Here is a 25,590-nt window from a genome sequence, read left to right on the forward strand (position 1 = left end):
TCTTACGTTGAGTTCAGCTCATGACCAGCAGATGTCGCTGTGGGGTTGGGCAATGATTGAATCTCTCTCTCGCTCGTGTTCTCTCTCTCTTTCTTTCACTCTCATTCTCTCTCTCTCTCTCTTTCACTCTCATTCTCTCTCTCTCTCTCTCTCTTTTTCACTCTCATTCTCTCTCTCTTTTTCACTCTCATTCTCTCTCTCTTTTTCACTCTCATTCTCTCTCTGTTGCATGCTGGGAGTGAGTGAGTGTGTGTGAGGTGCTTCGGCACGAGTGAGTGGAGAAAACTGTGCTTTCTTTAGTGGTTTTCTCTCTTTAGTCGTTTTTTGATGAGAGTTCTGTGTGTGTGTGTGTGTGTGTGTGTGTGTGTGTGTGTGTGTGTGTGTGTAAGAGTTTCTCGGCGTGTCACGCGGTGCAGTAGACGCCGGTATGGCGGCTGCCCCCCGCTCAGGGAACGCCGCCTCTCTCCCTCCGTAACGGGTGTAGGTGTGTACCGGAGCCCGGTGTCGCGGTGGAGGAGCTGCTGGAGGTTGTAGGAGACCAGGTGGGGTTCGGCAGCAGTCTGTCGGCCTCGCGCATGAATAAGGCGATTGTTGTTTTTCTAAAAAGTGAATCGCTGGTTAATCAGTTGGCTGTGAACGGAATATGGGTAAGAGGAGGTCATGTGACTGTGACCCCTCTGTCCGCCCCAGCCACCAGAATCACCGTCTCTAATGTTCCGCCTTTTTGTCCCTAACGACGCCATCACTAAGGAATTAAAGCGCTTCAGAAAGATCGCAAGCCCAGTTAAAAAACACTGCGCTTAAACATGTCCTGTCTTTTAGACGGCAGGTCTACACTCACCAGCGCGCACACTAGAAGTATCCTTCCTATTAATTCATGTAGGAATAATTCCTACATGAAATCTCCGGTGTTTTGAATGCGGTGATTTAAGGCCATAAACGCTTTTCGAGACATGAATATTGACCCTCGCACGTCTGTCTCTAACGTTAATATAAATAAGACTGACCATAATACTGAGGACAAAGAAGGAGAAGCTTCTATGCAGGTAAATGGAACCAATGAAGATAAAGAAGGAAGGAGTACTGTGCAGGTGAATGAGGAGGTGAAGGGACAGGAGGAGGTGAGTGAGGATGGGGAAGAATTTTTTTTCTTGCTGAAACAAATGGAAAAGCAGGTGTAGAAGTTGCTGATTACTTTCCTGAGCTCGATAAGTTTGTTTCTTCTGTGATGCGAGCACAAAAAGTGTGTAATTATAAACAACTTTCACAGCAGAAGCGCTCTCGTCTTAAAAAGTACATCATCGCAATCAGTCAACAAGGTAAACTGTCTCATGAAGAAAGGCTAAAGAGAAGGAAAACAAAGTAAGACTGTTGGTCTATATCTGTGTTTTCCTTTCTACACTGTCTCTTGTTTCTCTCTCTATTTCTCATGGAGATGTACGCCTGGCTGAAAGTTAGCGCCGGTTTGATTTCTGCTGTACATTTGGACTGGTTTTATTTATCTCAGAACATGAGAAACTGAGACACATGAGAACACTGCTGTTGTTCCTGGATCACTTTTCATCTTCATATTCCTTATTGTCATATGGACCTTAGATAAAGAGATATGGATGGAGCGTAAAGCTGTATGGAAAGAAACAGACCTACAAGTCTAAGGGACAGAAAAGAACATATGACCTCTGACCTTGTGGAGATGTGTAGATTGGCTGTGGATTTTTACTCTGCCCTCGACACTGCTGAAAACTCAGGGGAATGGTGCAGAAGTGAACTCCTGCAGGGTTTCCCTGGTCTGACCACAGAGCAGAGCGACTCCATGGAGGTGGAACTCATCGTAGATGTAGTTCAATTCAATATCAATTCAATTTATTTTTGTATAGCGCTTTTAACAAAGACCATTGTCTCAAAGCAGCTTTACATGAGAAACAACATAAGAAAAGAACAAACATATAAACAGACAGACAGTCCTAGATGTTATCCCAAGTGAGCAAGCCTGAGGTGACTGAGGCGTCTGTGGCAAGGAAAAACTCCCTTAGATGGTATGAGGAAGAAAGCTTGAGAGGAACCAGACTCAAAAGGGAACCCATCCTCATTTGGGTGACAACTGTGTGATGCAGATACAGCATGTGTAGAATGTAATGTAATGTAATGTTGTTGTCCACAGCGCTGCTTTGAATACCCCAATTCTCACAAAGCAGAACCCGGCTGGAGCTGGTCCATCTCCGGATGCCACTGGAGCCGGCACAGTCTCTGTATGCCTCAGGATGGGTAGAAGAAGGGAAACAATGGAACAGCATTAGCGTAGCTGCTGTTCATAATATTAGCAATACTAGATGAGCACTAGATAATGTGCATTTAATCAGATGTACTGGGGCACAAGGTTATGGGATGTATTAAATGTATGCCAGGCTAAAGAGATACGTCTTACGTTTAAACTGGGAGACTGTGTCTGAGCCCTGAACACTGTCAGGAGGACTATTCCAAAGTTTAGGAGCTAAATACGAAAACGCTCTGCCCCCTTTTGTGGACTTTGATATTCTGGGAACTTCTAGAAGTACGGAATTTTGTGATCTTGAAGCGCGTGGTGGATTGTAACATGTTAGAAGACTGGATAGATAGGTGGGAGCTAAACCATTTAGAGCCTTGTACGTAAGCGTAATTGGGCTGACATCTAATATTTTTGATATAAATGGAAGGTTTGAGATCGGTCTGTAATTTGATATTTCATCAGGGTCTAGTTTCGGTTTCTTAAGAAGAGGCTTAATAACTGCTAACTTGAGAGATTTTGGGACATGACCTAGATATAACGAGGAGTTAATAATATTGAGAAGAGGCTCTCCAGCTGCATGTATCACTTCTTTCAGCAATCTAGTTGGAATTGGATCTAACAAACACGTTGTCGGTTTAGCCGTGGTGATAAGTTTAAATAGCTCTTCCTGCCCTATGCTGGTAAAGCATTGTAGCTTTAAATGTGGCGCTATAGGGTGGTCTGGATCACCGGATGCCGTCAAAGGTTGAACATCCAATATTTTGTTCCTGATACTCTCAATTTCTTTAGTGAAGAAATTCATAAAAGTCCTCACTACTAAACTGTGCTGAAATACTCTCTCCAGAATCTGATGTTTTGTTAGTCTAGCCACTGTACTAAATAAGAGTCTGGGATTGTTCTAGTTTATTTCTATCAGTTGGCTCAGATGCTCAGCCCTAGCAGCTTTTAGAGCCTGTCTATAATTGGACAAACTGTCTTTATACGCAATTCTAAAAACTTCTAATTTGGTTTTTCTCCACTTTCTCTTGAGGTTACAGGTTGCGCAGTATGAGTATGACTATTGTACCATGGTCAGTGTTGGGGAGTAACTAGTTACATGTAACGGCGTTACGTAACTTAATTACAAAATAAATGTAACAGTAACTCGTTACAGTTACTTAGAAAAATATATAATTAAATTACAGTTACTTATGAAAATGTTAAAGATTACAAATAGAGTTACATCTGAATATTTTCTTTAAAAAAAACTAGTATATGTTGAATAAATATTAATTTGTTGTTAGAGTTTGTTAAAGCAGTACTATTCTGATGATTTTGATTGGTTCTCTGGTTTGAATTTGCGGCACGTCTGCCAATCACGTTAATCCACATTGCCTCGGAAAGCTTTAGGCTACTACACTGTCTGAGAGTTGCCACCATGGCGAGTGATAAAAATGCATTTCAGTCCTGGAAATTTAAAAATAATGTATGTAACCTAGCCTTTCTTTATTTTATAATATATTTAAAATGTAAAATTTTTGTCATTATTGTGAGTGTACAGAAATAAAAACAGACACTTTAGTTTGGAATGATATATTACTCATTTCTGAATATATTCATTCTGATAATAAAAAGTGACGGAGTGGTCAGTCGGTTTACTGTAGCTGCTGTGTGGAAAAAATCCACTAAAAGGCGCCTGCGCGTTCATCAAGCCCATAGTGTACTCAAGACCTGTTTTCATAACATTCAGAACAAATTAGCTCATTGGGGGCTGAGCCCCCCTTAAATGAAAATCCTAAAATCGTCCCTGCTGCTAGCTGCCTTTACCAGGCACACTTCTATTTATGAACCCTTTGACAGAAAATATATAGCTCACACTTTTCCTCCTTGAAAATGTGTTGGTAATGTCAGATGTAATATAACTTTATGATTATGAACATTATGATAACTCTCTTCAGATTGTTTTTTTTTTTCAAGGCATTGTTACTTGCCAGTGTGTCCTGTCATAGCTATGCAAAGATTTGATTCCTAAAACAGTATTAAACCATTTTTGTTCTGAAGTCTGGTTTTGTGGTGGCTGTGCTTAAAATTAAATTAATATAATCTTAATTCAAGTGATGAAACATTTAAAATTCTAACAGTAAACAGAGTTGAGTTCTACTGTAAGGTTAACCCTGCCTGGGATAAATGTTTGGAAATGATTTCGTTGACAATATCCGTTAGAAACTTAAAAGTAATCAAATGTAATCAGTTACTTTACTTTTATAAAGGAATTGAAAAGTTACACTACTTATTACATTTTAAACAGAGTAACTCGTAATCTGTAACCTATTACATTTCCAAAGTAACCTACCCAGTACTGACCATGGTGCAGGTGGTTTATCTCTGACCTTTTTTGCAGGGCAACAGTGGGATGGGGGCAACAGTGTCTAGTGTGCTGGTGAGAATAGTGCCTATGCTGTTGGTTACTTCATCTAGATCATCTGCGTTTAGGGGTCTAGTAAGAAGTTGAGACAGATCTGGCAGACTGCTTGTAAATCTGTCTATAGTGGTCGGAGTTATAGTTCTACCAAGTTTATAATGTGGAGAGACGTGTCTAATATGTTCTACAGGTAGAGTGTACACTAAGAGGTGATGGTCTGTGGTGTCATCGCTTTGAGGTAGAACGGTTATATCAGAAACATCAGTCCCATGTGATATAACTAAGTCTAGTGTATGATTAAAATGATGAGTTGGTCTATTAATGTTTTGTTTAACCCCAAAGGAATTTAGTAAATAGTGACTGCTGCTGTGATGAAACCTTCTCCAGCTGAAACGTCAGGAATAAATAGAGTTCCTGTTGGACTCTATAAGAACATGTCACTGAAAGTGATCACTCTTCATGAATGCATCAGTCAAGGACTTTTTCCTAAGAGTTGCAAGTGTGCAGTTTTATCTGCGCTCCTAGAGACCGTGTTCCAACATCCTCAAAGAACTGGAGACACTTTTTTTTTTTTTGTTCTGAGTGCAAAATCCTTTTTAAGTGTTTAGCTAAAGGATAGATGGTTTAAAGGCTGATTATGAACAATGAGACCTTTAAGTACAGGTAGAGATAAAACACTCACACTGTGAGGAGGAGGAGGATGATGGTTTTCTGTTCTCTTCCGTTTAATGATGAGTTCTGTGTGGAACAAGACTGGTTTTTGGTTTGTGTTCATTTTTTGGAATTGTCACTATGATATTAAGTTCTGACTTTCTTAATCCTTCTTTCTTTTTTCTCTCTTTTCTGTACCTTCCTTACGTTCCTTTTCCCCCTTTCTTTCTCTCCTTCCTTCTTTCTCTTTTACTTTCTTTACATATAAATTCCTTTAATATTTATATATTCACCTACTTACATCTTGGCATTGATTTTAATTTGCACAAATGGTGTTTTTTAACTTTTGGTAATTAAAGAGATGTTAAAAGTCAGTCTCTCTCTTTCTCTCTCTCTCTCTCTCTCTCTCAATTTAAAAGATAAAAAATTAAATTTACAAGATATAAGACACCGATTATATAGATGCCGCTAGTACAGTTGTGGAAGACTCAACAATGAAACAAGAGAAGTAAGATTTCTTTTATATAAAGCCAGAGAAACAGTGTGCTGAAAGTGGACAGTGTGTCCATTTTCCCCCATATTAGACTTTTAGAAATACAAGAAATTCTCTACAATTAAATGTCTGAGGACTCTTCTCAGCTGTCCTCACTATTCGCTGTAGGGTCAGAAACGATGCAATTCCCAAACCAGGTACTGATGCAGCTGCCCAAGATGCTCTCGATGGTCAGGATGGTCCTGTAGAACATAATGAGGTAAGGGCGAGGTAGATGGTGTCTGATGACGGAGCTGGTGTTGAGGGACCAGGTGAGGTTCTCTGCCAGTTGAAAACCAAGGAATTCGGTGCTCTTGATGATCTCCAAGTAGGATCTGTAGAGGTACAGTGGAGAATGGTCACTCTGTCCTCTCCTGAAGACAAAAAGCATCTCTTGTCAATGTTCAGAGACAGGTTGATACCTGGCTGTTTCACCTCCTCTCTGTACACCGAAGTGACCTAAGGTAAGTCTTTAGAGGAACTTCATCAAGGTGTGATGAAGTCAGTGCTACAGGTCTTTAGTTTTTTTTTTTCTGATCATGCTGTCATGAACGTTAACAGAGGATGTTAACCTCCTAGCTATGTTGCACAAGAAGTTGTCACAGTTACAACGTGTACATATATTTTGCAAATCAAGCAAAACTTGTTTATTTTATTTTAGCTGCAGGAGCAGAATCATGAATAGTTTGAGGAAGCACTCAGACGCTACTTTCCCCAGTCACGAGAGGTCTGTAAACCATACTACATTGCATAATTCAGTGTCTGTAGAATAATCTTTGAGGATTTTCTGGCATTCATTGTTGTGCAAAAGGTGTTTTCTCATTAGAATGTAGAGACTGAAGTGTCAGAGAAAGGTCTGTTTGGGAAGAGAGATACAGCTGAAAATTTAGGAAAATATAGAAAACAGGCAGCGATTTATTTACTTAAATCTGATTCATGTACAAGAGTTATACATACAGTTGTGCTCAAATTATTCATACCCTTGGTATTTTTATAGTGTTTTTGAGTTGGAATTTTATAATACTTTCATATATTTAATATGTGACAAACAACTGAAGAAATAACAGCATGTGATGTTTCAAGAAATATGACATTTCATGGGTTTTTATTAACAGATATTCAAAAATCACCATGTTCAGAATTATTCATACCCTTTATATTACAATGTTTCAATAATCAATAGAAAAGACTTTGTTCTTAATGACGGCCTGCAAACACTTCTTGTAGGTGTCCACAAGATTTCTACAGGTCTGCTGCAGAATGTTTCCCCACTCTTCCTTCGCAAAAGCCTCCAGTTGTTAGAGATTGGAAGGCTTCCTAGCCCTGACCTGGATCTTCAACTCTCTCCACAAATTCTCAGTTGGGTTCAGGTCAGGGCTCTGACTTGGCCACGCCAGAACATTTATGTTGTTGTCCCTGAAACATTGCTTGACCACTCGCGCCGTATGCTTTGGGTCATTATCCTGCTGGTAGGTCCAGTTCTCTGGCGGGTTGTGCTTGTGTGCTGACGCCACCAGGTTTTCATCAAGAATCTTGACATAGTCCTCCATTTTCATGATACCATCTGTCTTAACAAGGTTACCTGTACCACTGGCAGAGAAGCATCCCCATAGCATGATGTGACCAACGCCATGCTTGACCGTTGGGATGGTATTCTTAGGATTGAAGGCTTCTCCTTTCTTACGCCAAACATGTCCATGGAGACCACCTTAATGCAGAATTCGCTGAACGGTGGATCTTGATACCGTCTCCCCTGCTTGGTTGAGGGTGTCTATCAGAGCTTTGGTGGTGATACGGGGGTTGTTTGTATCGCAGCAGATCTTTTTGAACAGGCTCAAAAGAGAATCTCTGGCCATATCTATTGGTATACAAATTAAGTTTAGCTAACACATATGTGGGGTTGTGCATAGCAGCTAATATATATATTGAATACAATGGAAGTTTCGCCAAAGTAGTTTTTATAGATGAGAAAAAATTAAAACGTATTGATTTGTCCAAGGGGTATGAATAATTTTGAGCACAACTGTATATATGTTTTGTAAAAGAATTAAAATTTATGTAGTTAATTTATTTTTTACTTTGTGTCTTCAGGTGTATGGATATGTTTGTCTTATTAATCGAGTAGAAGGTAACCGCAGAGAGGTGTTGGTGGACCAGTGGCCGGATTTCCGTGTGGTGCTTGTAAAACCAGGACAGCAGGAGGTATTACACAAGGTGACTGGCATGGATTGATTGGGGCTTAAATATAACAATCTGTGTTAGAGTAACAGACACACTCTTAATAATCAAACTGTTTCTTTCAAATACAGAAAGCAGACACTTTAAAATATGTAAGCATTTTTACCAAAGACGAATCACGTCTCAGGAACATACTAACCGGGACAGACGTTCATGACTGGAAACAGAACTTCACTTTAAGTATTAATTTTGGATTTCGCATTACACCAGTACAAAGATCCCCAACCTGGGAAGCATTGAGTAACCCTGCAACCTGTAATATATCTGTCTAGGTGTTGAACTGCAGCATGAGCCAATCATAAAGGCTGTAGCAGCGAACAAAGGTGTACCTAATACCAAAACATATTTCTGCCACTTAATGAGATTGCAGGATCCATCTAAGCTTACAGCTGAGAGGTAAGTGGTTTACTGTCATCGCAACTGGAAGAAAAAGCCTTCCAGATGTACAATGTAAAGAATTTCACACAGTAAAGTGCCTTCCCTGCTTCAACAGGGCTTTTTTTAAAAGCTGCAGCCTAAAATCATCATACAGCTACCAATAGCGTTCGCCTATTTATGTCCTATGTGTAGGTCATTTTATTTGGGTCACATGTTCATGGGGAAAAGAAAGTACATGTGTGTTTGGAGATAGCCTTATAACCCAACTCAGTTTGAAATGAAGTAGGGTGTACTTTCTTTTTCCTATAATGCCATTATGGTATAGTTAAAATATTTTGATCCTGCGTCTTGGATTATGTGGAGCGTCCACCATGCAAGCCCCTTAGAATTTGCTATTACTGTATAAATGGTATCCTGTTTGAACCAGCACCTTAAGACACTTCCAGCTTTGTACTACTGTCTGAGCCGGTTGTTATATAAATTTAATCAGCACCTTCTGGCGAAGTTGTGAGAAGAACCAAACTCTCCTTTATTTTCTACAGATTATCATTTCAGGCGTCATCAGTCAAGGAGTCTCATGCTGCTCTGATTAACAGCAAATGGAAGGTGGGCATGAGTGAACTCACTGAGCCCCTGATCAGGGGCATGATCAGGAATTTCCCTTCATGTTGCGTGTTGGACTCAGAGGGTCGGCCTGTGTCATGTCTCTTGACTTATCCTTCCTGTACAATGGGTGTAATGTACACACTGCCAGAGTACAGACAGAAAGGCTATGCCAAAGCCCTGTCCACCATATTAGCAAAGAAACTGCATTCAGAGGGCTACCCTGTCTACTGCTTCTTTGAGGAGGGGAACCAAGCATCCTACAGGCTCTTAACCAGTTAAGGCTTCACTAAGGATCTGTCTTATGCTTGTATTTATTTTAATTGTCTGACTCCATAAGTACTACAGGACAAGGAACTTGGCTGTCATGATTGCATGATTGAAGGTGGTGTTAAATGTTAGCACAGATCCAATATCTCATCCATTTGACTTATAAATGACTGGTTGGCTGTCTAGTTCCCCTTTATCATATCAGTATGTATCTCCATGTAGTCTTGTGGTGTTTTTTTATGTAATTGTTTATTGAATTTTCTTGGTTTTCTTTGGGAATTATTCTGTTGAAGTACTATTTTGTTTGTTTTTGCATTATGTAAAATAATAAAACCATGACAAACCTATATTACGTTGCAAATGTGTGGCCTGTAAGCTAACCAGGCAAATTAAATGATCCCCCTGCAGCTCACTTAACTTGATGTGATATTTTTTTGTGGACAAGGACATGCAATCTATATATATAGCGGAAACGTTATACATACCAAATAATATCTATCACTTAAACAAATTCATCACTAAACTCAGCCTTACAGATTATCCAGAAAAAAGTGTTTTTGCTGTTCCAGTAGATTAGCAAACTAAATTCACACCAAACATCCATCCAAATCATGATATCTCTATCAAAGGTATACATTTCCCTCTTTCTCATGGTAGTGAAGCTGGGATTTGGAGCACAACCTCCTTCTTGCTGCCTTATTGCAGTTTTCTTGCTAGTTGATCTCACTTTTCACACCAGTCAGATGATGCTATTGATGTAGGATCTGCATCAACCAATTCCTGTGTCCTATGACTACACCAGACAAGACACACACAAACACACAGCAATACTGAAAACTGAAGGTGTGGTAAAGTTATGTAATGCTGCAGATCAGCTCTTGTATTGTAACTCGTTGTATCTTCTCTAATGTTCTGGAGATTCTGGAAGTAAATAATTCATTCAACTTAATCAGCTCAAAGATAGCCAGTAGCTGATTAGTTTTAGCCTGTAAAAGCTCTCAACCCCTACAGATGTAGTCTTCACAGTCCCACTCTGTGCCTTCCCAGTGCTGTTATAGTAAAATAATACACTTTAGGTTAATAACAGTCACTACACTCCATGTTAGACCATCACACCACATCTTCATGGATCTTTTCCTTTTAACACCACACCACCATGTGTTTTCTCCCCCTTATCTATACACAAAAAGACATCATATGTATTTATGATTATGCTTAAAACCTGTCATTTTAACTGGTTTGTAGACTTATTATATCCACTGTTAATCCTACAAACATTCACAACCAACTCGTTCTAGAAATAAAGGAAAAACACCACCTAGTGACAGAGGCGTGAAATAACGAATGTGCCGATATGAAACTGCAGATAATAACAACAGCATGTTTATTCTTTGAAATCTCAAACGCTTTGTCTTGAAAGAACGAGTTAAACCTTAAACTCAGTGTTTTATTGTTTGTGAATGAAGGAGCTGTGAAAAGCCATGAAGCTGTTGAACAAGGAGGAGCTGAAGAAAGCAGAGGAAGAGCTCAGATATTCCTGTCCTCAGGCACAGCAGGTCTGCAAACAGCACAGGCGATGAACTGATCATTTCTCTAACCCCCTTCGTGTAAATAAACAGTTTAATTCCTTCCTTTATTCACTCACTCATTCATTCATTATTAGACCAACACATACTGGAGCAGCATGAGCTGTAACTGAACTGTGAAAAGTAAAACACTGCTGAATGAAAGAACTGTACAAAGTTCATCTCTGGCTGTTTGAACCAAAATGAACTCAGGTTGTGAAAGAAAACTCGTTAGGCTGAAATAAACTGGTTTTACCCAATTTTCCATCTCATACATATTACAGATCATAAACCGTTGCCCAATGTCAGCTTGCAGAAATCATATTTCAGAGATCAGTGCTATAAAAGACTCATCTACAGTCAAAGGCTTTGAGTAATGTAATGTCTTATTGTAATACTATTAAAGCTTCCAGATTCAGTTCTGCCTGGAAGCATGTCTGATAGGCAAACACAGCTGTAGGGATCAACATAGAACCTTGACCGGTTTCCGCAGAAAGACATTCAACAGAGACTGTGTGGTCATTTACACCCATGTTCGAATCCTTCACTAGTAACTGACTGTGAAGATTTTTGGACACAGCAACAACAAAAAAAAAAAAACTATTGCTTGTCTTTTATAAACCATTTGAAGAGATTATTCCACATGGTTCTGCAGTGTTAAAGACTCGGTTAAGCTACAGGGTGGAAGTTCATAACAAATAAAACAAATTGTACAGTGAGATATTTTATGAAGAAAGGAAGGTTTCTGTTAGTATGAGGTACAGTATGGGGCTGAATGCTTAAACTCTGACGTGAACCATCGTCTTCTTGTCATCCAGTAATTATTTTTAGCCATTCACTGGTAGGGTGAAAGCTCCATTGCAAGGAAAAAGGGTCATTCTTTTGGGTTGTACGAGAGATCCTGTATTGTCCACTTTATTGCTAGTGTGATAGTTGTGTTGTGGGTGTTCATGGGGCTTAATAACAATAATAAAACATGGACTCCATGATGAGCTCTTCATTCATAGCTTTTTCTCTCTTTTTTTATTTTTCTCTTCTACCCTAATTACATATATATATATATATATATATATATATATATATATATATATATCACTGCTCAATATATTTCAGCCAAAAAAAAGTCCCTTACAATCTTCCCAGTAAAAATAAAAAAATCCATTCATAAATACAAAATATTATTAACAAAACATAGAATCTCTTTCATTCAATTCTTACATTAGTACCACCAGTCCACTGTCGTGTCCACACACTGTAGGAGATCTGTGGCTGATGTCAAGAACTGTGTGCTCCTCACCTCCAGTTTCAGTGTCAGCCTGGAAGTGGCTAGAGTTCGGGTTCCAGAGTACCAGCTATGCAGACAGGCCTTCTTTTAGGTTTTGGAAAGCGGCTTTGGGAAGTTTCTATCTCACTTCCTCAGACTGCTGTTGAGAAGAGATATGAGAGAAGTGGTAGGGAGAACTATTTACACAATACATTGATAGTGCCCTGGAAGGAATTCGCTGGAAAGCACAAAGCTAATTTTTTTAAAGGGTTGGAAATTTGAACTGTTCTCAGAGAATCCCTCTCCTTTCAGAGCTCTTGTGACAAAAAATATGTTATACCCTAGATCTTCTGCCCTGATCACACATAGATTGTAGCAGTTCCTCTCCAGGGAGAGGACAGGAGGTCCTGAGCACCTTGGCCTAATCAAGACCAAATCACCTTTGATGCACACCAACATATATTTAGTTTTTTTAGTCTTCAGATATATGGATATATTTGTATAACTAATAACAGAAACTGAGCCCATAGATGTTCTGGTGGACCAGTGGCCATATATCAGTGTGTTGCTCATCTGACCAAAACGGCAGAAGGTTTACCCAAGACAGCTTCAATATTTAACTGATTAAATGTTTTATATTCTGTGCTGAATTAACAGACAAAGTGCTGACCAAAGTACAGAGTAATCCAACCTTGATGAAACAACTCCGATGGAACAGATCAGCACAAATCAGAACTTCTCATGATGGCACAAGCCTCTTAATAATTAACATCACAAATATGCCCCTCCTTCTAGGCATGTACATTCACTTTTATAAAGATTTCTCCTCCAAATTAAATAATAAGTTAATTTAACTCTACAAACATCTGTTCAGGTATTGACCTGTGCTATGAGTAGATGCTAAAGCTTGTAGCAGTGACCAGAGGGGAGCCACTGAGCGAAGATCATGTGTACTCCATGATAAAACTGCAGAATCCATCTAACCTTACTACAGAATGGTAACTCATTTACCGTTAGGATGTTAACAGATTATATGCAAACCAAACAAGCTATAGTTTAACTTGCCTAGCCCTATAAGCTGTTGAGTTGTTAAAATGTGACATTTGTTGCTTTTTTTTCTAGTAAATGGCTGTTAAATTCTTTTTGTGTTTGGTAAAAATGACCCAAATATCAAAATAATTTAAAGTCTACACTGTAAAAAATGTACATGGAAATTACAGTAAAATACTGTGAAATAGCAACAGTAAAAGACTGTAAAGTCAAAAATAGTATATCACCGTAGTACATACATCAAATTACCGTAAATAAAGAAACAGTATGTACTTTCATTTTTACGGTCCTAATATGTAAAAAATACACATTGTTACTGTGAAAATAGAAAATTTTGATAAAATTAATGGTAAAATGCCATAACTTCATAAACAAGTAATTACCCTAAAATCAAAGGTATTACCCTGTCTAAATTACAGATTTTGCTGATATGTTTATTTAAATTTACGATATAAAACCTTTCACCATTCAGCAAAAACATACCTTCATTTCTACAGAAACAAGGTGTTAAAAATATGGAATGTGTTTGTTAAATTAGGGTGATTTCAAATTAAAATATGTTTAAATATGGGTTGAATCTGATAATTAATATGCTATATCCAATTAAAATGATTATAGGCTGTAATTGTTTGGGTGTTTGTGGTTGTTTTGTGGTTTTGTGTTTATGTTGTGTTTATTTGGCTCTGATATTGCCCCGGTTTATTTTTGTTGCTGCAACTTGTACTTCATTGAAGGCTTCACAGAAATGAACCACGTTGTTGATTTAAGTGTTTTGGAGATGGTTCCAAACATATCTTGTAGATATCTATCGTTTAAGGCTCATTAAAGCCTGAGTTCATTTAAGGAAATGTTAGGTGAAATACTCTATTATCTTTTAAAGTGCTAGTTGAGGTTGTTTCCCACCCGGTGAATGGAGAAGAATCACACTCAGTGGCGGCTGTTAACTGACAATCTGCTGAGTGTTAATGAGACTCGTTAAGAATGCTCCAATCACATGAGGCCAAATATATAAAAATTTTTGGCATTTTTGCTTTTTTGGACAGTGGCAGTAAAAACACAGTGGAGAGAGATGGGATGATTTGCAGCAAAGGGCCTAAGCTGGAACTAAAGCTTGACTGCCTGAATAACAGTATGTTGTACAAGTTCTACCAGGTGAGGCACTTGATTAGCCATTTATTTATTTAATATAGCCATTTGATTGTAGTTTACAACCTACATCGAGATGCTTCAGATGATTTTACTTTCAATTAAGGCAATATATTTCTTACTGTCTTTGTTGCTGTCATCTGCCTGCAGTCATTCTTGAATTGGACCTCATCAATCTCTTTCCTGTTCTACAAATCCCCCTTTTTCATCAGGTGCTCGTCTTGTCCAGGATAAATATTGGTAAGTGGTTGTACATTTGACTGATTACTGGTCAGTGTTGTAGTAAATTTGATTATTGATTGCTTCAGTGGAGGCAACTGTGTTTAGACTTCATGTCAACAGACATAAAATAAATGCTTATGATGACTTGTATGAAATGTTTCTGAAATGAGAACTTTCTCCTTGAGACCATCGGTTATAAAAAAATAACCTGCAAAACTATATTAATTATTTAATTAATTAATATATATTGCCTTCATTAATGTATAAGTCATTGGAGCAAAGTTTAACATATTTGAACCACTTATTAGACAACTAGAAGGCTGTTTATCTCTGTGTAGGCATCATGCTTAAACACTGCATCAACCTAACATTTGCTTTGTGTATGTTTTCTGGCGTTATCCTACAGACTCTTTACCAGTTTAGGATCTGTCTTACTTGGATTAAATTTAATTAAGCTTGTTAAGGTTTCATGAAGACTTCTATAAATCTCAGTGAACCCTAATGACAAGTTCAGAAATAAAAAGCTCTACAGTCCCAACAGGCTACATAACCAAATTGCTTTTGTACACCTTGTTATAAAACAGTCCCTTGATGCAAAAAAACACTTGCATTGCTGTAGTAAGCTCTCTGTGTCACACAATGTTCCTGTATATCTACTAAAAACTATGCTGAATAAGTATTTAAAAAAAGTAGGCTGGACTTGGGAAAAGGCCGAATGACCTAAGATAAGCTGCGCCAAAAGTAGCCTGGAACTTTCGACCTATCAGATTGCTCATTCACTGCCTGAGGTTATAAACGTCGATTCAGAGGAGTGAGTGGATCTTCAACTGAATTAGGTTTTGTTTGTGACTGAATTAGGTGCAGCTATGAAGGTGCTAGGCAAGGAGGAGCTGAAGAAAGCTGAGGAAGTTCTCAGGCATTACTTTCCCCAGTCACAGCAGGTCTGTATACAGCACCGTTAGTACGCTATAAATGTCTCTTACTTAGTGGATGATGAAAATCTGTGTTTTGGGAACTTGCATCAGTCGGACAGATAAAGTGGAAAGAGAGAAAGGGAAAAATATGATTTAAATTAAATCTGTCATTCATATTCATAAGGAATCTATACTGGCTTTTGTGACTCATTAACTAGAGCTGGACTGTGATATATATCTGTGAACAGGAAGCACAGGAATAAACCTTTTAAAACCTTGTAAAAGATGGACTTTGAACCTAAAGAGGAGAAATGAATAAATGCCAAAAGACAGAGTGACAAAGTGAATTCTTTGCTCTTCCAATACAAAATCCTACTAATCCCAGTATTCTGAAGCCTTTTTGAAGTTTTGTTTTGTGTAAATCACTGTGATATCATGTCTTTAGGTATATGGCTTTGTTTTTATGATGAATCGAATAGAAGGTGATCCCAAAGACGTGCTGGTGGACCGCTGGCCAGATTTTAACGTGCTATTCATCAGACCACAACTGCTTGAGGTATCTCACGACGTAGCTTTAGTATAAAGTATCAGCGAGGTAGCTACTGTTAAGTTTTTCCGTACTGATCTGTTTCTCTCACATGCAGAAAGGAGACCTTTTCAAAGACATGTGTGTTTTTACCAAGGATGAAACATCTCTCAGGAGCGTACTGCTCAGTGCGGACATTTTTGACTGGAAGCAGTACTTCTGTCTAAGTATTCATTTGACTTATTTTATTATATTTTAAGTTTCCTAACATATTGGGCTACCAGAATGGTAGTTATGGTACAGTATGCAGCTGTAGCTCATACTAGAATTTTTCTCTTTCTTCAACATGCCACACAACTGCCACTCACTTAGGTTTTTTGCACCACTCTGTGGACGCTCAGGACACTGTAGTGACCAAAGCCTGCACCATCCTATCTGCAGGCTAATTGGTGGCATACCTAAAGAATGACCACAGCATGAATCAGTTAGAAAAGATCACGGACTATGAGTATAACCAAGCTGGTCCAAATCCTGGCCAAATTATACCATTACCTGGAGGGAGGTTTCAATTAACCACCTTATACACAGATCATGCATAATATTATGACCACCTGCCTAATCATGTTGGTCCCCCTTTTGCCACCAAAACAGTCCTGACCTGTCGAGGTATGGACGCTACAAGATCCCTGAAGGTGTGCTGTGGTATCTGGCACCAAGATGTTAGCAGCAGATCCTTTAAGTCCTGTAAGTTGCTTATAGGACTTACAAGACATAGGACACTTTTGATAGATACTGACCACTTGCCCATTTTTCCTGTTTCAGACACATCAACTTTGAGGACAAAATGTTCACTTGCTGCCTAATATATCTCACCCACTAACAGGTGCCATGATCAGGAGATAATCAGTGTTATTCACGTCACCTGTCAGTGGTCATAATGTTATTCCTGATCGGTGTAGTTTGCCTTACTTCAGGGCATAGTGACACAACACAACACATCAAATAGATCAAGGATTTTATCTGCATCAAGGGATTTATCTGCATCATGCTGGAAGATCTCAGCATGTGTTCCACACTGCCCCTGGTAATTAGGAGTGGTGAATTAGAACAAGCTTATTTTGTTCCCTGTCCATACATACATCCTTTTATTGGTCTAATATATTGATCTAATAATAATATTGCAAACAAAACAAATCTGTTCAGGTCTGGACGTGTGCCATGTGGAGCTGATAAGAAGTATAGCTGTGAACAGAGGGGTGCCAAATATTCGAAACCATGTGTGCCACACGATGATGCTCCAAGATCCTTCGAAACTTACGACGGAAAGGTGACGGATCTACCATTACGCGTCTCTGTTTATAGTTAACTCTAAAACTAGTCAGTATTTTAACCTACGAGTCATTTAAACTCAGTTTATAGTCATATGTTCATTCTGGGTTTCACAAATACAAAAGATTTATTAGTTATTACTATTAGATTTACATTTATACTGCAACATCTGGGCAACAAATTAAATGATACTCTATAAATATATATAAATAAAAAAAAATTCAAATACTTTAATATTAAGAGACTTTGAAATGAACATTACAGCATTATTTTCCATCTGCAGGTCACCCTTACGAGTGTCCTCGCTCAACGAGTCGCACGTCGCTCTGGTCAATAGCACCTGGAAGTTCGGCTGTGGTGATTTTAGTGACCGGTATGTTAGGGAAATGATCATGAATTATCCTTCGTGTTGCGTGCTGGACTCAGAGGGTCAACCAGTGTCCTGGATCTTGACCTATGCTTCCGGTGCGATGGGAATGTTGTACACAATGCCAGAGTACAGACAGAAAGGATACGCCAAAGCTCTGGTCGTGACATTGGCAAAGAAACTGCATTCTGAGGGCTACCCAGTGTTCTGCTTCATTGAGTTGAATAACCAAGCGTCCTACAGAGTCTTTTCCAGTTTAGGTTTCACAGCAGATCCATCTTGCAGGGCTACATGGTTTATATGTGAACAGTAAAATAATACAAACAAGTTCATTTATTCCTTCTGATTATTTGTTGGATGATTATTTGGTGATATCACATTAATCCCATAATTATTTTGTTAATCAGTGAGAAATTGTTCTAGAAAGGCTGCGCCCATTGTCCTCGAGAGGGCAGGACACTGTGGGCACAGACTCACCCAAACAGTTGAAGTCACAGAGATCACACAGTTTCTTTATTCGGATGTTTGGTTTGAACATTACCCGAAGCTCTTGATATGGACCTGCATGATTTTAAACATTGTTCTGATGCCACATGATTGGCTGAGAACGGTATAAACGAGCAGGTGGACAGCAAGTGTATTTTGTCCATGTTTAGAGTTCCTGCTACTGGTACGTCTCAAAAAGAGATGTGATCTGTCTTATACTCCCTAGTGTTCAAGTTGACACATGCCCTTCTGATATTCCATCATGATTTTCAGGGAAGGCACAAGGGATTTCTGTCTGAGAGTCACCAAGACACTTTATAGGATTTTATGTAAAAATTTTCAAAGCACCATTACAATATTTGTAAGACATTTTTCTTAGTAGCCTACTGTATTTTTTTTGTTCTCTATTTGTATGTCAAACCATGAGCTATTACTCATTCCCCCCACTGTAAATGAGGCGATTCAAAACGTTAGCATTTTTTTTTTTATTAAACACAGTTCCTGTGAAGCAGTTCACATGAAATTTTTCATACCAAAATGCTCCATTATTGAAGAAAAGGCATAGTGAAGCTTGCAACTACAAAACATTTTTTAAAAGCCTGTGAATCTCTGGGGGAATGGAGCCTTTGAGTGTACATGGAGGCCGTGGTGGTGGAGTCAGTCACCTGTTATTTTCCCTGTGACCTGTACCGGCTTCCTTCAAGTCTGTCTGGAGCTCTTTTCTTGGCTCTCGAGCTACTCTTCTGACTCCCTGATCAGAAGCTCCTGTGCCTGGTCAGTTCATGGTAGCATGATGCTTCTTCCACTTGTGGTTAATGGCCCTGAAGATGCTTACAGGAGTTGTGAAATCCGTCTGTAACCAGTGCTGCTGTTATGTAGCGCAACGATCTTTTTGCAAAGATCTTGAGATGCATTAACCTTAGCTGATTCTAGTTTCCATAGGTAGGATGTAGAACTGCTTAGTGAAATCAGCTGCTGCCGTTCTTTGTCTTGGTGCACTGATTTTTCTTAGTGTGTTCAATACTTTTTTTTTTTTTTATTAAATATAACTTTTTATGGATTATGATTTTCTATCTGTGTAGATTTATTGAATTAATATCAATGTCTGGTCAAAATTTCAAGTGAATTGCTACATTTGGTCTGTGTTTAATTAAACAACGTGGAAGTATTTCCCCCACTGTATTTCATATTTAATTCAGCTTTTCTGTAATGTGGTGCCAATTTTGGGTCTTTCCGGTGCTCTTACACCCAGGTATTGGCGAGTATGAGGAAAATTATTGTTTCTGAAACTTTTTAACTGTTTAATCTTTTTTTTCCCTTTCAAAAGAGTACTGTTTTTAGTCATGTGAGTGAAAACATTGGTTAATGTGACTTAATGACCTGTTGGGAATGAGAAAAGTAATGTCTCTAGAGAAAGTAAAGTCACACTCTGCTTTCTTCAGACAGTCCTTGCTCAGCACTTTTATACACTTTTAAATGGCAAATCTAAAATGGGTTTCTGGCTACTTTGTACCAAAGACAATAAACACAATACATATCTCTAATAATCATAAACTACCCATAAACCCAGATAAAGAGTAATTTTCTGCTTTTTGGATAAACAAACATTATACCATTTACACTGGGTGAGAGGAACACAGCATATACATTAGAGATATACATTGTTCAGCTATAACAATAAAACCAGCTGCGCAATATTGTCTTTTCTGATGATAATAGATGTAGGATCAGTTATAATTGATAATCAAATTATGGCTGTTGCCTCAATCTATACCTTTTTAAATAAATAGAAGCATTGATCCAAACGGTGTGATTGTTATACACCTAATATGCACATTTTTTAAAAGGTTAGATTGAGGGCTTGGTGAAATGTTTGCTCACACTGCAATAAATGAGGATGTTAGAGGGCGTGGAACCTGTATTTTATCACTGATCTATGACTTTGCTGTTTGTATGAACTACTTAAAGGATAGCTATGAAGCAATGTAACCACACATTGAGAATGTAGCTCCTGAGTCATCAGATGCTGGATTTTGCCTCAGTTCCTCTTTAGTCATCGCAAAGGCCTATAGCACATGTTTACTGACGCAAGCGATACCATCAGGGAGGATAACGTACTTAGCGAAGGCAAGGAGATGACATTTAAACATAATGCATTGACAAACAAGCTATATGTTGAGATATTAGTGCATTAGCTTTGTAATGTAACATTTCGTTTTGCTTTCTTACCCTTAAAGTGGCCTGACTGTGAGTCATGGGGTGGAATACTTTGCTCTGCACTTAGATATGCTTTAAACCAAAGCAGAGATTTTTTTTTTTCTTATCTGAATGGTAGTAAAATAACAAGCGCATTCAGCTGCGCCTCATTCTGCAGAACCCTAATAAATTTGAACATATGAGGTACAACATTGTGTTTGACGAAACAACTGATCCAGAATTCAATTCAGTTCAATTCCATTCAATTTATTTGTATAGCGCTTTTTACAATGGACATTGTCTCAAAGCACCTTTACAAAAATAGAGAAACAGATAAAGGAGAAAAAAAATATTAAATTAAACTATTTAAAAATTAAATTAAACTTAAATTAAAATTAAATTAAACTTACTAAACTATTTTATCTCTATTTTATCTCTAATGAGAAACTTGCAGCGACTGTGGAAAAACTCCCTGTGATGATATGAGAAAGAAACCTTGAGAGGAACCAGGCTCACAAGGGAACCCATCCTCATTTGGGTGACACTGGACAGAAAACAATGTAAATGTAACTAAATAATGTCTTTTCTACAACAGCAATCAAGGACCCATGAGGAACTATTAGGTCAATGTAGTTTCTGAGTTCATTATCGGCGCTAATTCCTTGTTGTCACAAGCTGACAGATGTAATGGCAGATCCGTGAAGGTGTTAAAGTGGCTCTGTACACGGCTGTCTCCTGGTCTGTCACAGGCTGTCCACACAGATCCATCCACAGCATCAGTGAGCACCACCAAGCGACGAGACTCCAACCAGGGGTAGAGCCGGGGGTTACACTGGAACCTCAGAACACTGGGAGCTTGGGAGTGGGATGTATAGAATCAAAAATTACTAGTTTTTTTTTTTTTTTTAGTTTTTAATAGTTTCAATGTCAAAAATTCTGAAAACATAGGGACTAGACGCATACAGAGTGGCTGTATAAATATTTTGTTTTCCATACATATTCATGTCAATGTTAAAAACACCACATTAACAGAACCGTATTGTTCCAATATCTTTGACACCCGTGAAAGGATAAGGAACCCTCATGTCCTAATTTTAATCCAAAATTGTCTTATTTGCACTTAGAATGCATATTCTTTTAAAATATAGGGCTTTGACAAAATCACACAGTAGTTACAACATCTGCACAGCAGTGATGTGGAAGTAGCTCGAACAAAAGTCTTTCTTTTTTAGAAGCTGGGAAAAGGAAGTTGCTGGGGTTGTTTCGTTCTTACTGAATTTCCAGGCCTGGTTTACTATATATGCAGTATATCGTGTACAAATAGGGAAACACAGACCTATAAGCTATAAGCAGCAAAATTAGGATCTCAGGACAATCCTGGGATTTTACCTTTTTTAAAAAATCTAGTTACAAGTACAGAATCAAAACAACTGGGTGGTGTGTTTTTTTTGTGGAAATGCCTCTCTCAGAAATCACGTGTACCATTTACTCTTCTAATTGACATGCCCCAGACAACATGCAAATTTAAACAGCATAATTTCTTCAAATTATTGTATTGGCAAGTATATTTTCTTAAGGAAGGGCATATCTAAGGCAAGGTAAGCTGGAGTGGGGTAGTTTTACTTGCTACTATGAAACTGACCAAATGTAGATTCACTGATGAAACATTACATATATGAGAATGGTATGCATGACATTTAAACATAAATGCAGTAGGGGGAGGAGGACCAGTGGCTTGGTGGTTAGCACATTAGCCTCACACCTCCAGGTTTTGGGGCTGGATCCCCGTCTCCGCCATGTGTATGCTCTCCCCGAGCCTCCTACTGTTTTCTCCCCAGTCCAAAGAAAATGCATTATAGACTGATTTGGCATCTGTAAATTGTCCGGAGTGTGTGAATCAGTGTGTGTGATTGTGGGAGAGGTTCCAGGTTCCCTATGACCCAGTAAAAGTGGTGTAGAGAATGGATGGATGAATTAATGCAGCACACATTTTTGATGCAATTAAAACGTAAGCGTACTCTTGCACAAATTTTATTTTCATTCATCTTTTAAAAGTATACAAAAAGTTCATACATTTGAACATTATTGCTTAAGCTTGTGAAGCATTCTTATAGTAATATGCTGACAACTAGACACTACATGTAAACTAATGATTAGAAGAGTTAAACATGTTCATGCAAGTTAAAATATTTCTGTAGGAGAAACCAGTTATTGCAGTTGCTCAGAAGGCCACACCAAATCTGTGATTGGACTTCTACTTGCAGGTATTCTGCAAAAGTTTGATGGTGTTTGTCCAGGGCTGATTCCACACCATCAGGCGGCATACACGGGGCTTTAGGAGAGACGTAAAGGTATGAAAGTTAGCTTGCTTAAATGTCAGCAATATACATAGTTAAGAGCTTAAAGAAAGGACAGAGAAAGAGCATTGTGTTTAGGTGAATTTATAATAATACTAACTTACCTTTGCAACATTTGGGTCTGGATGGACTCCACACACCTTCTCAATACCACCTTTTTTGCAGGACGTCCTGGCCATCTCAATGGTGAATAAATAGTTCATACCAGAAACAACCTATAGCGTATGAGAAGATGAAGTGTAATTAATCATGTGTTACTGGGTGAGGAGAAAAAAAGAACCACATGCAGGAGGAGCTGGGGTTTTTTTGTGCCACATTTTACTTCTAGAGCCTGCTATTCATTATACCCAGGGTTTCTTGTAAAGGCTAAAGGAAAGGGGTACACTAGGGGGAAAAAATTTCCTGGAAAAAAACAAGTGGACTAGTATTTCGTAAGGCAGAGTTACCCAGATTAAGAATCATTCTGTTAATCCCTCATCTCTCTCTCTCTTTTCTTTTCATTTTTTGGTGTATGGCATTAAAACTGTAATTTTGTGATTATAACTAATATTAATTATTAATGCACTATATGATGTGTCATTTTGCACTAAACTGATGACTATTTTAAACAAAATATATCTAAAACATATAGACATCTGATAGATAGATAGATAGATAGATAGATAGATAGATAGATAGATAGATAGATAGATAGATAGATAGATAGAAAACGATGATGCTGATGCAAATGATGCAAAACATGCAGTCTGCAATACTTGTTGGTTCTTTCTACGGAATGTAGGCCTATGAAACTTTTAACCACTCCAAATTTCTTGGACCCCTGAATATTTTGTTGTGATTGTCATCATTGGTAAAGTTTTCCTACCTGCTTCTGTGCCTTGATCACCTTCGAAACCTGACTCAGGTACAAGTCGTTGCTCGCTTTGTTGTGCTCAGTGACGGCGAAATTCAGGGCATTCTGGACATCATCACTGTTCACGTCCGCATCCCTCCAGCCTCCTGTTATCATGTTACTGGTTACGGTCATGAAGACCGCCAGAAGTGGAGCTACAACCTTCAGAAACATGTTTTTATTTCAGATCCTAGCTCTGAGCTCTTCGAAACCGCCGCAGATCTGAACAGTACAGAGGAAAACACCGTTACATAAACAGAGCTGACTTAGTGGGCGGGGCGTGTGTCCAGTCACGTGACAAGAAATGACCTAGCGTTATACATATTGGGGCCGGATGCCATATCTATGTCGATATATATATATATATAGACTCCACTAGATCCCTGAATGTTAGCACCAGATCCTTTAAATCCTGCGAGGCGGGGCCTCTATGGATCTGACTTGTTTGTCCAGCACATCCCACAGATGCTCGCGATTGGATTGAGATCTGGGGAATTTGGAGGCCAAGATAACACCTCAAACTTTGTGCTAAACAAACCACTCCTACCCGGCCATCCACGTGATGTAAAAGAAAACGTGATTCATCAGACCAGGCCATCTTCTTTCATTGCTCCGTGGTCCAGTTCTCATGCTCATATGCCCAGTGTTTCGGCAGTGCACAGGGGTCAGCATGCTCACCCTGACTGGTCTGCAGCTATGCAGCCCCATACAAAACAAACTGCGATGCACTGTGTATTCTGACACCTTTCTATTAGAACCAGCATTAACCTCTTTTGCAGTTTGAGCAACAGTAGCTCGTCTGTTGGATCGGATCACATGGACCAGCCTTCGCTCCCCATGCATCCGTGAGCCTCGACCGCCCATGACCCTGTCGCCGGTTCACCACTGTTCCTTCCTTGGACCACTTTTGATAGGTACTGACCACTACAGACCACAAGAGCTGCAGTTTTGGAGATGCTCTGATCCAGTCGTTTAACCATCACAATTTAGCCCTCGTCCTGCTTCTAACACATCAACTTTGAGGACAAAATGTTGACTTGCTGCCTAATATATCCCACCCACTAACAGGTGCCATGATGAGGAGATCATAAGTGTTATTCACGTCACCGGACAGTGCTCATAATGTTATGCCTGATCTGTGTATACATACAATATGTTATACATTATAACTGTATTGGATTTAAGCAGTAAAGAATACAGAGTAGAAAAACAAATGGTAAGTAATCAGATAAATACTAAGTATGCAGAAACGTAATAAATAAATAAATAAATAAAATAATGATAATTAAACAAAAAACCCAAGATTTCAATTTTGCAAGTGGCTTACATTCACAATAAAATATAGATTTCTATCCAGGAAATAGACCATAAATAATATGGTGGGGGATGTGTCTCCACTCTGTATGTAATAGGCTGAATGAACAGATAGATGAAGCACTTTTCATTCTGCTCCCATTTTGTTTATTTTATCTGTTACATGCTCATTAATAGAGAATCTCTGGAATGATCTCCATCAGCACTTATAACTGTATGTTCCAGCTGCAGTCAATTATTTATACCTCTCTGCACAGCTGTAGTAGAAAGGAGAAAACAACATTCCTCATGCTACAGTGAACAACCGATTCAGCACTTTAGGAAGATATCATGCTGCTACATGCAGCAGTAAAGAAAACCTTTACCATAATGGTTATGTCTTGATGTGGCTTAGCTCTGCTCTGAGACTTTTTTTCCAACAAAGATGAGTCGACTTTCTCATTTCTGAAAATGAAACTTGAGGTTTAGGCAGCTTGAGGGCCTTCTTCTCTAGTCTGCCAGCTTAGATAACATACAATGGATTGTCCAGGATTTTTTAGAAATTAAATAAAAAAAATGTTCATAGTATTTTTAACTGTGCATACTGAGCATATTGTTGTGATGGAGCTCCTTTTCTCCACTCC

At 38.6% G+C, this 25,590-nt stretch overlaps 3 protein-coding genes across 3 annotated transcripts; 2 read left to right on the forward strand and 1 right to left on the reverse strand.

Moving 5' to 3' along the window:
• The first annotated feature begins 280 nt into the window (after positions 1 to 280).
• On the forward strand, positions 281 to 10,870 carry LOC131351336 (glycine N-acyltransferase-like protein 3). Its single transcript, XM_058386738.1, has 5 exons — positions 281 to 1,121; positions 7,942 to 8,064; positions 8,160 to 8,268; positions 8,361 to 8,484; positions 9,009 to 10,870. The coding sequence occupies exons 1-5, from the start codon at positions 954 to 956 to the stop codon at positions 9,349 to 9,351; spliced, it is 867 nt and encodes a 288-aa protein (XP_058242721.1). The 5' UTR covers positions 281 to 953; the 3' UTR covers positions 9,352 to 10,870.
• A 4,487-nt stretch (positions 10,871 to 15,357) lies between these two features.
• On the forward strand, positions 15,358 to 19,376 carry si:dkey-76k16.6 (uncharacterized protein LOC566817 homolog). Its single transcript, XM_058386818.1, is given in 6 exon segments — positions 15,358 to 15,527; positions 15,946 to 16,056; positions 16,145 to 16,253; positions 17,230 to 17,353; positions 17,639 to 17,970; positions 17,973 to 19,376. Coding segments are annotated over 6 exon segments (807 nt in total). The 5' UTR covers positions 15,358 to 15,452; the 3' UTR covers positions 18,029 to 19,376.
• A 3,043-nt stretch (positions 19,377 to 22,419) lies between these two features.
• On the reverse strand, positions 22,420 to 23,921 carry LOC131351371 (cystatin-like). The gene is made up of 3 exons (XM_058386792.1): positions 23,627 to 23,921; positions 22,866 to 22,976; positions 22,420 to 22,736 (listed from the first exon to the last, which is right to left on the reverse strand). Exons 1-3 carry the CDS (start codon positions 23,825 to 23,827, stop codon positions 22,659 to 22,661), a joined length of 390 nt encoding a protein of 129 aa, XP_058242775.1. The 5' UTR covers positions 23,828 to 23,921; the 3' UTR covers positions 22,420 to 22,658.
• Positions 23,922 to 25,590: the final 1,669 nt, after the last annotated feature.

The sequence above is a fragment of the Hemibagrus wyckioides genome, linkage group LG03 (genome assembly GCF_019097595.1).
Source record: "Hemibagrus wyckioides isolate EC202008001 linkage group LG03, SWU_Hwy_1.0, whole genome shotgun sequence".
Taxonomy (NCBI): domain Eukaryota; kingdom Metazoa; phylum Chordata; class Actinopteri; order Siluriformes; family Bagridae; genus Hemibagrus; species Hemibagrus wyckioides.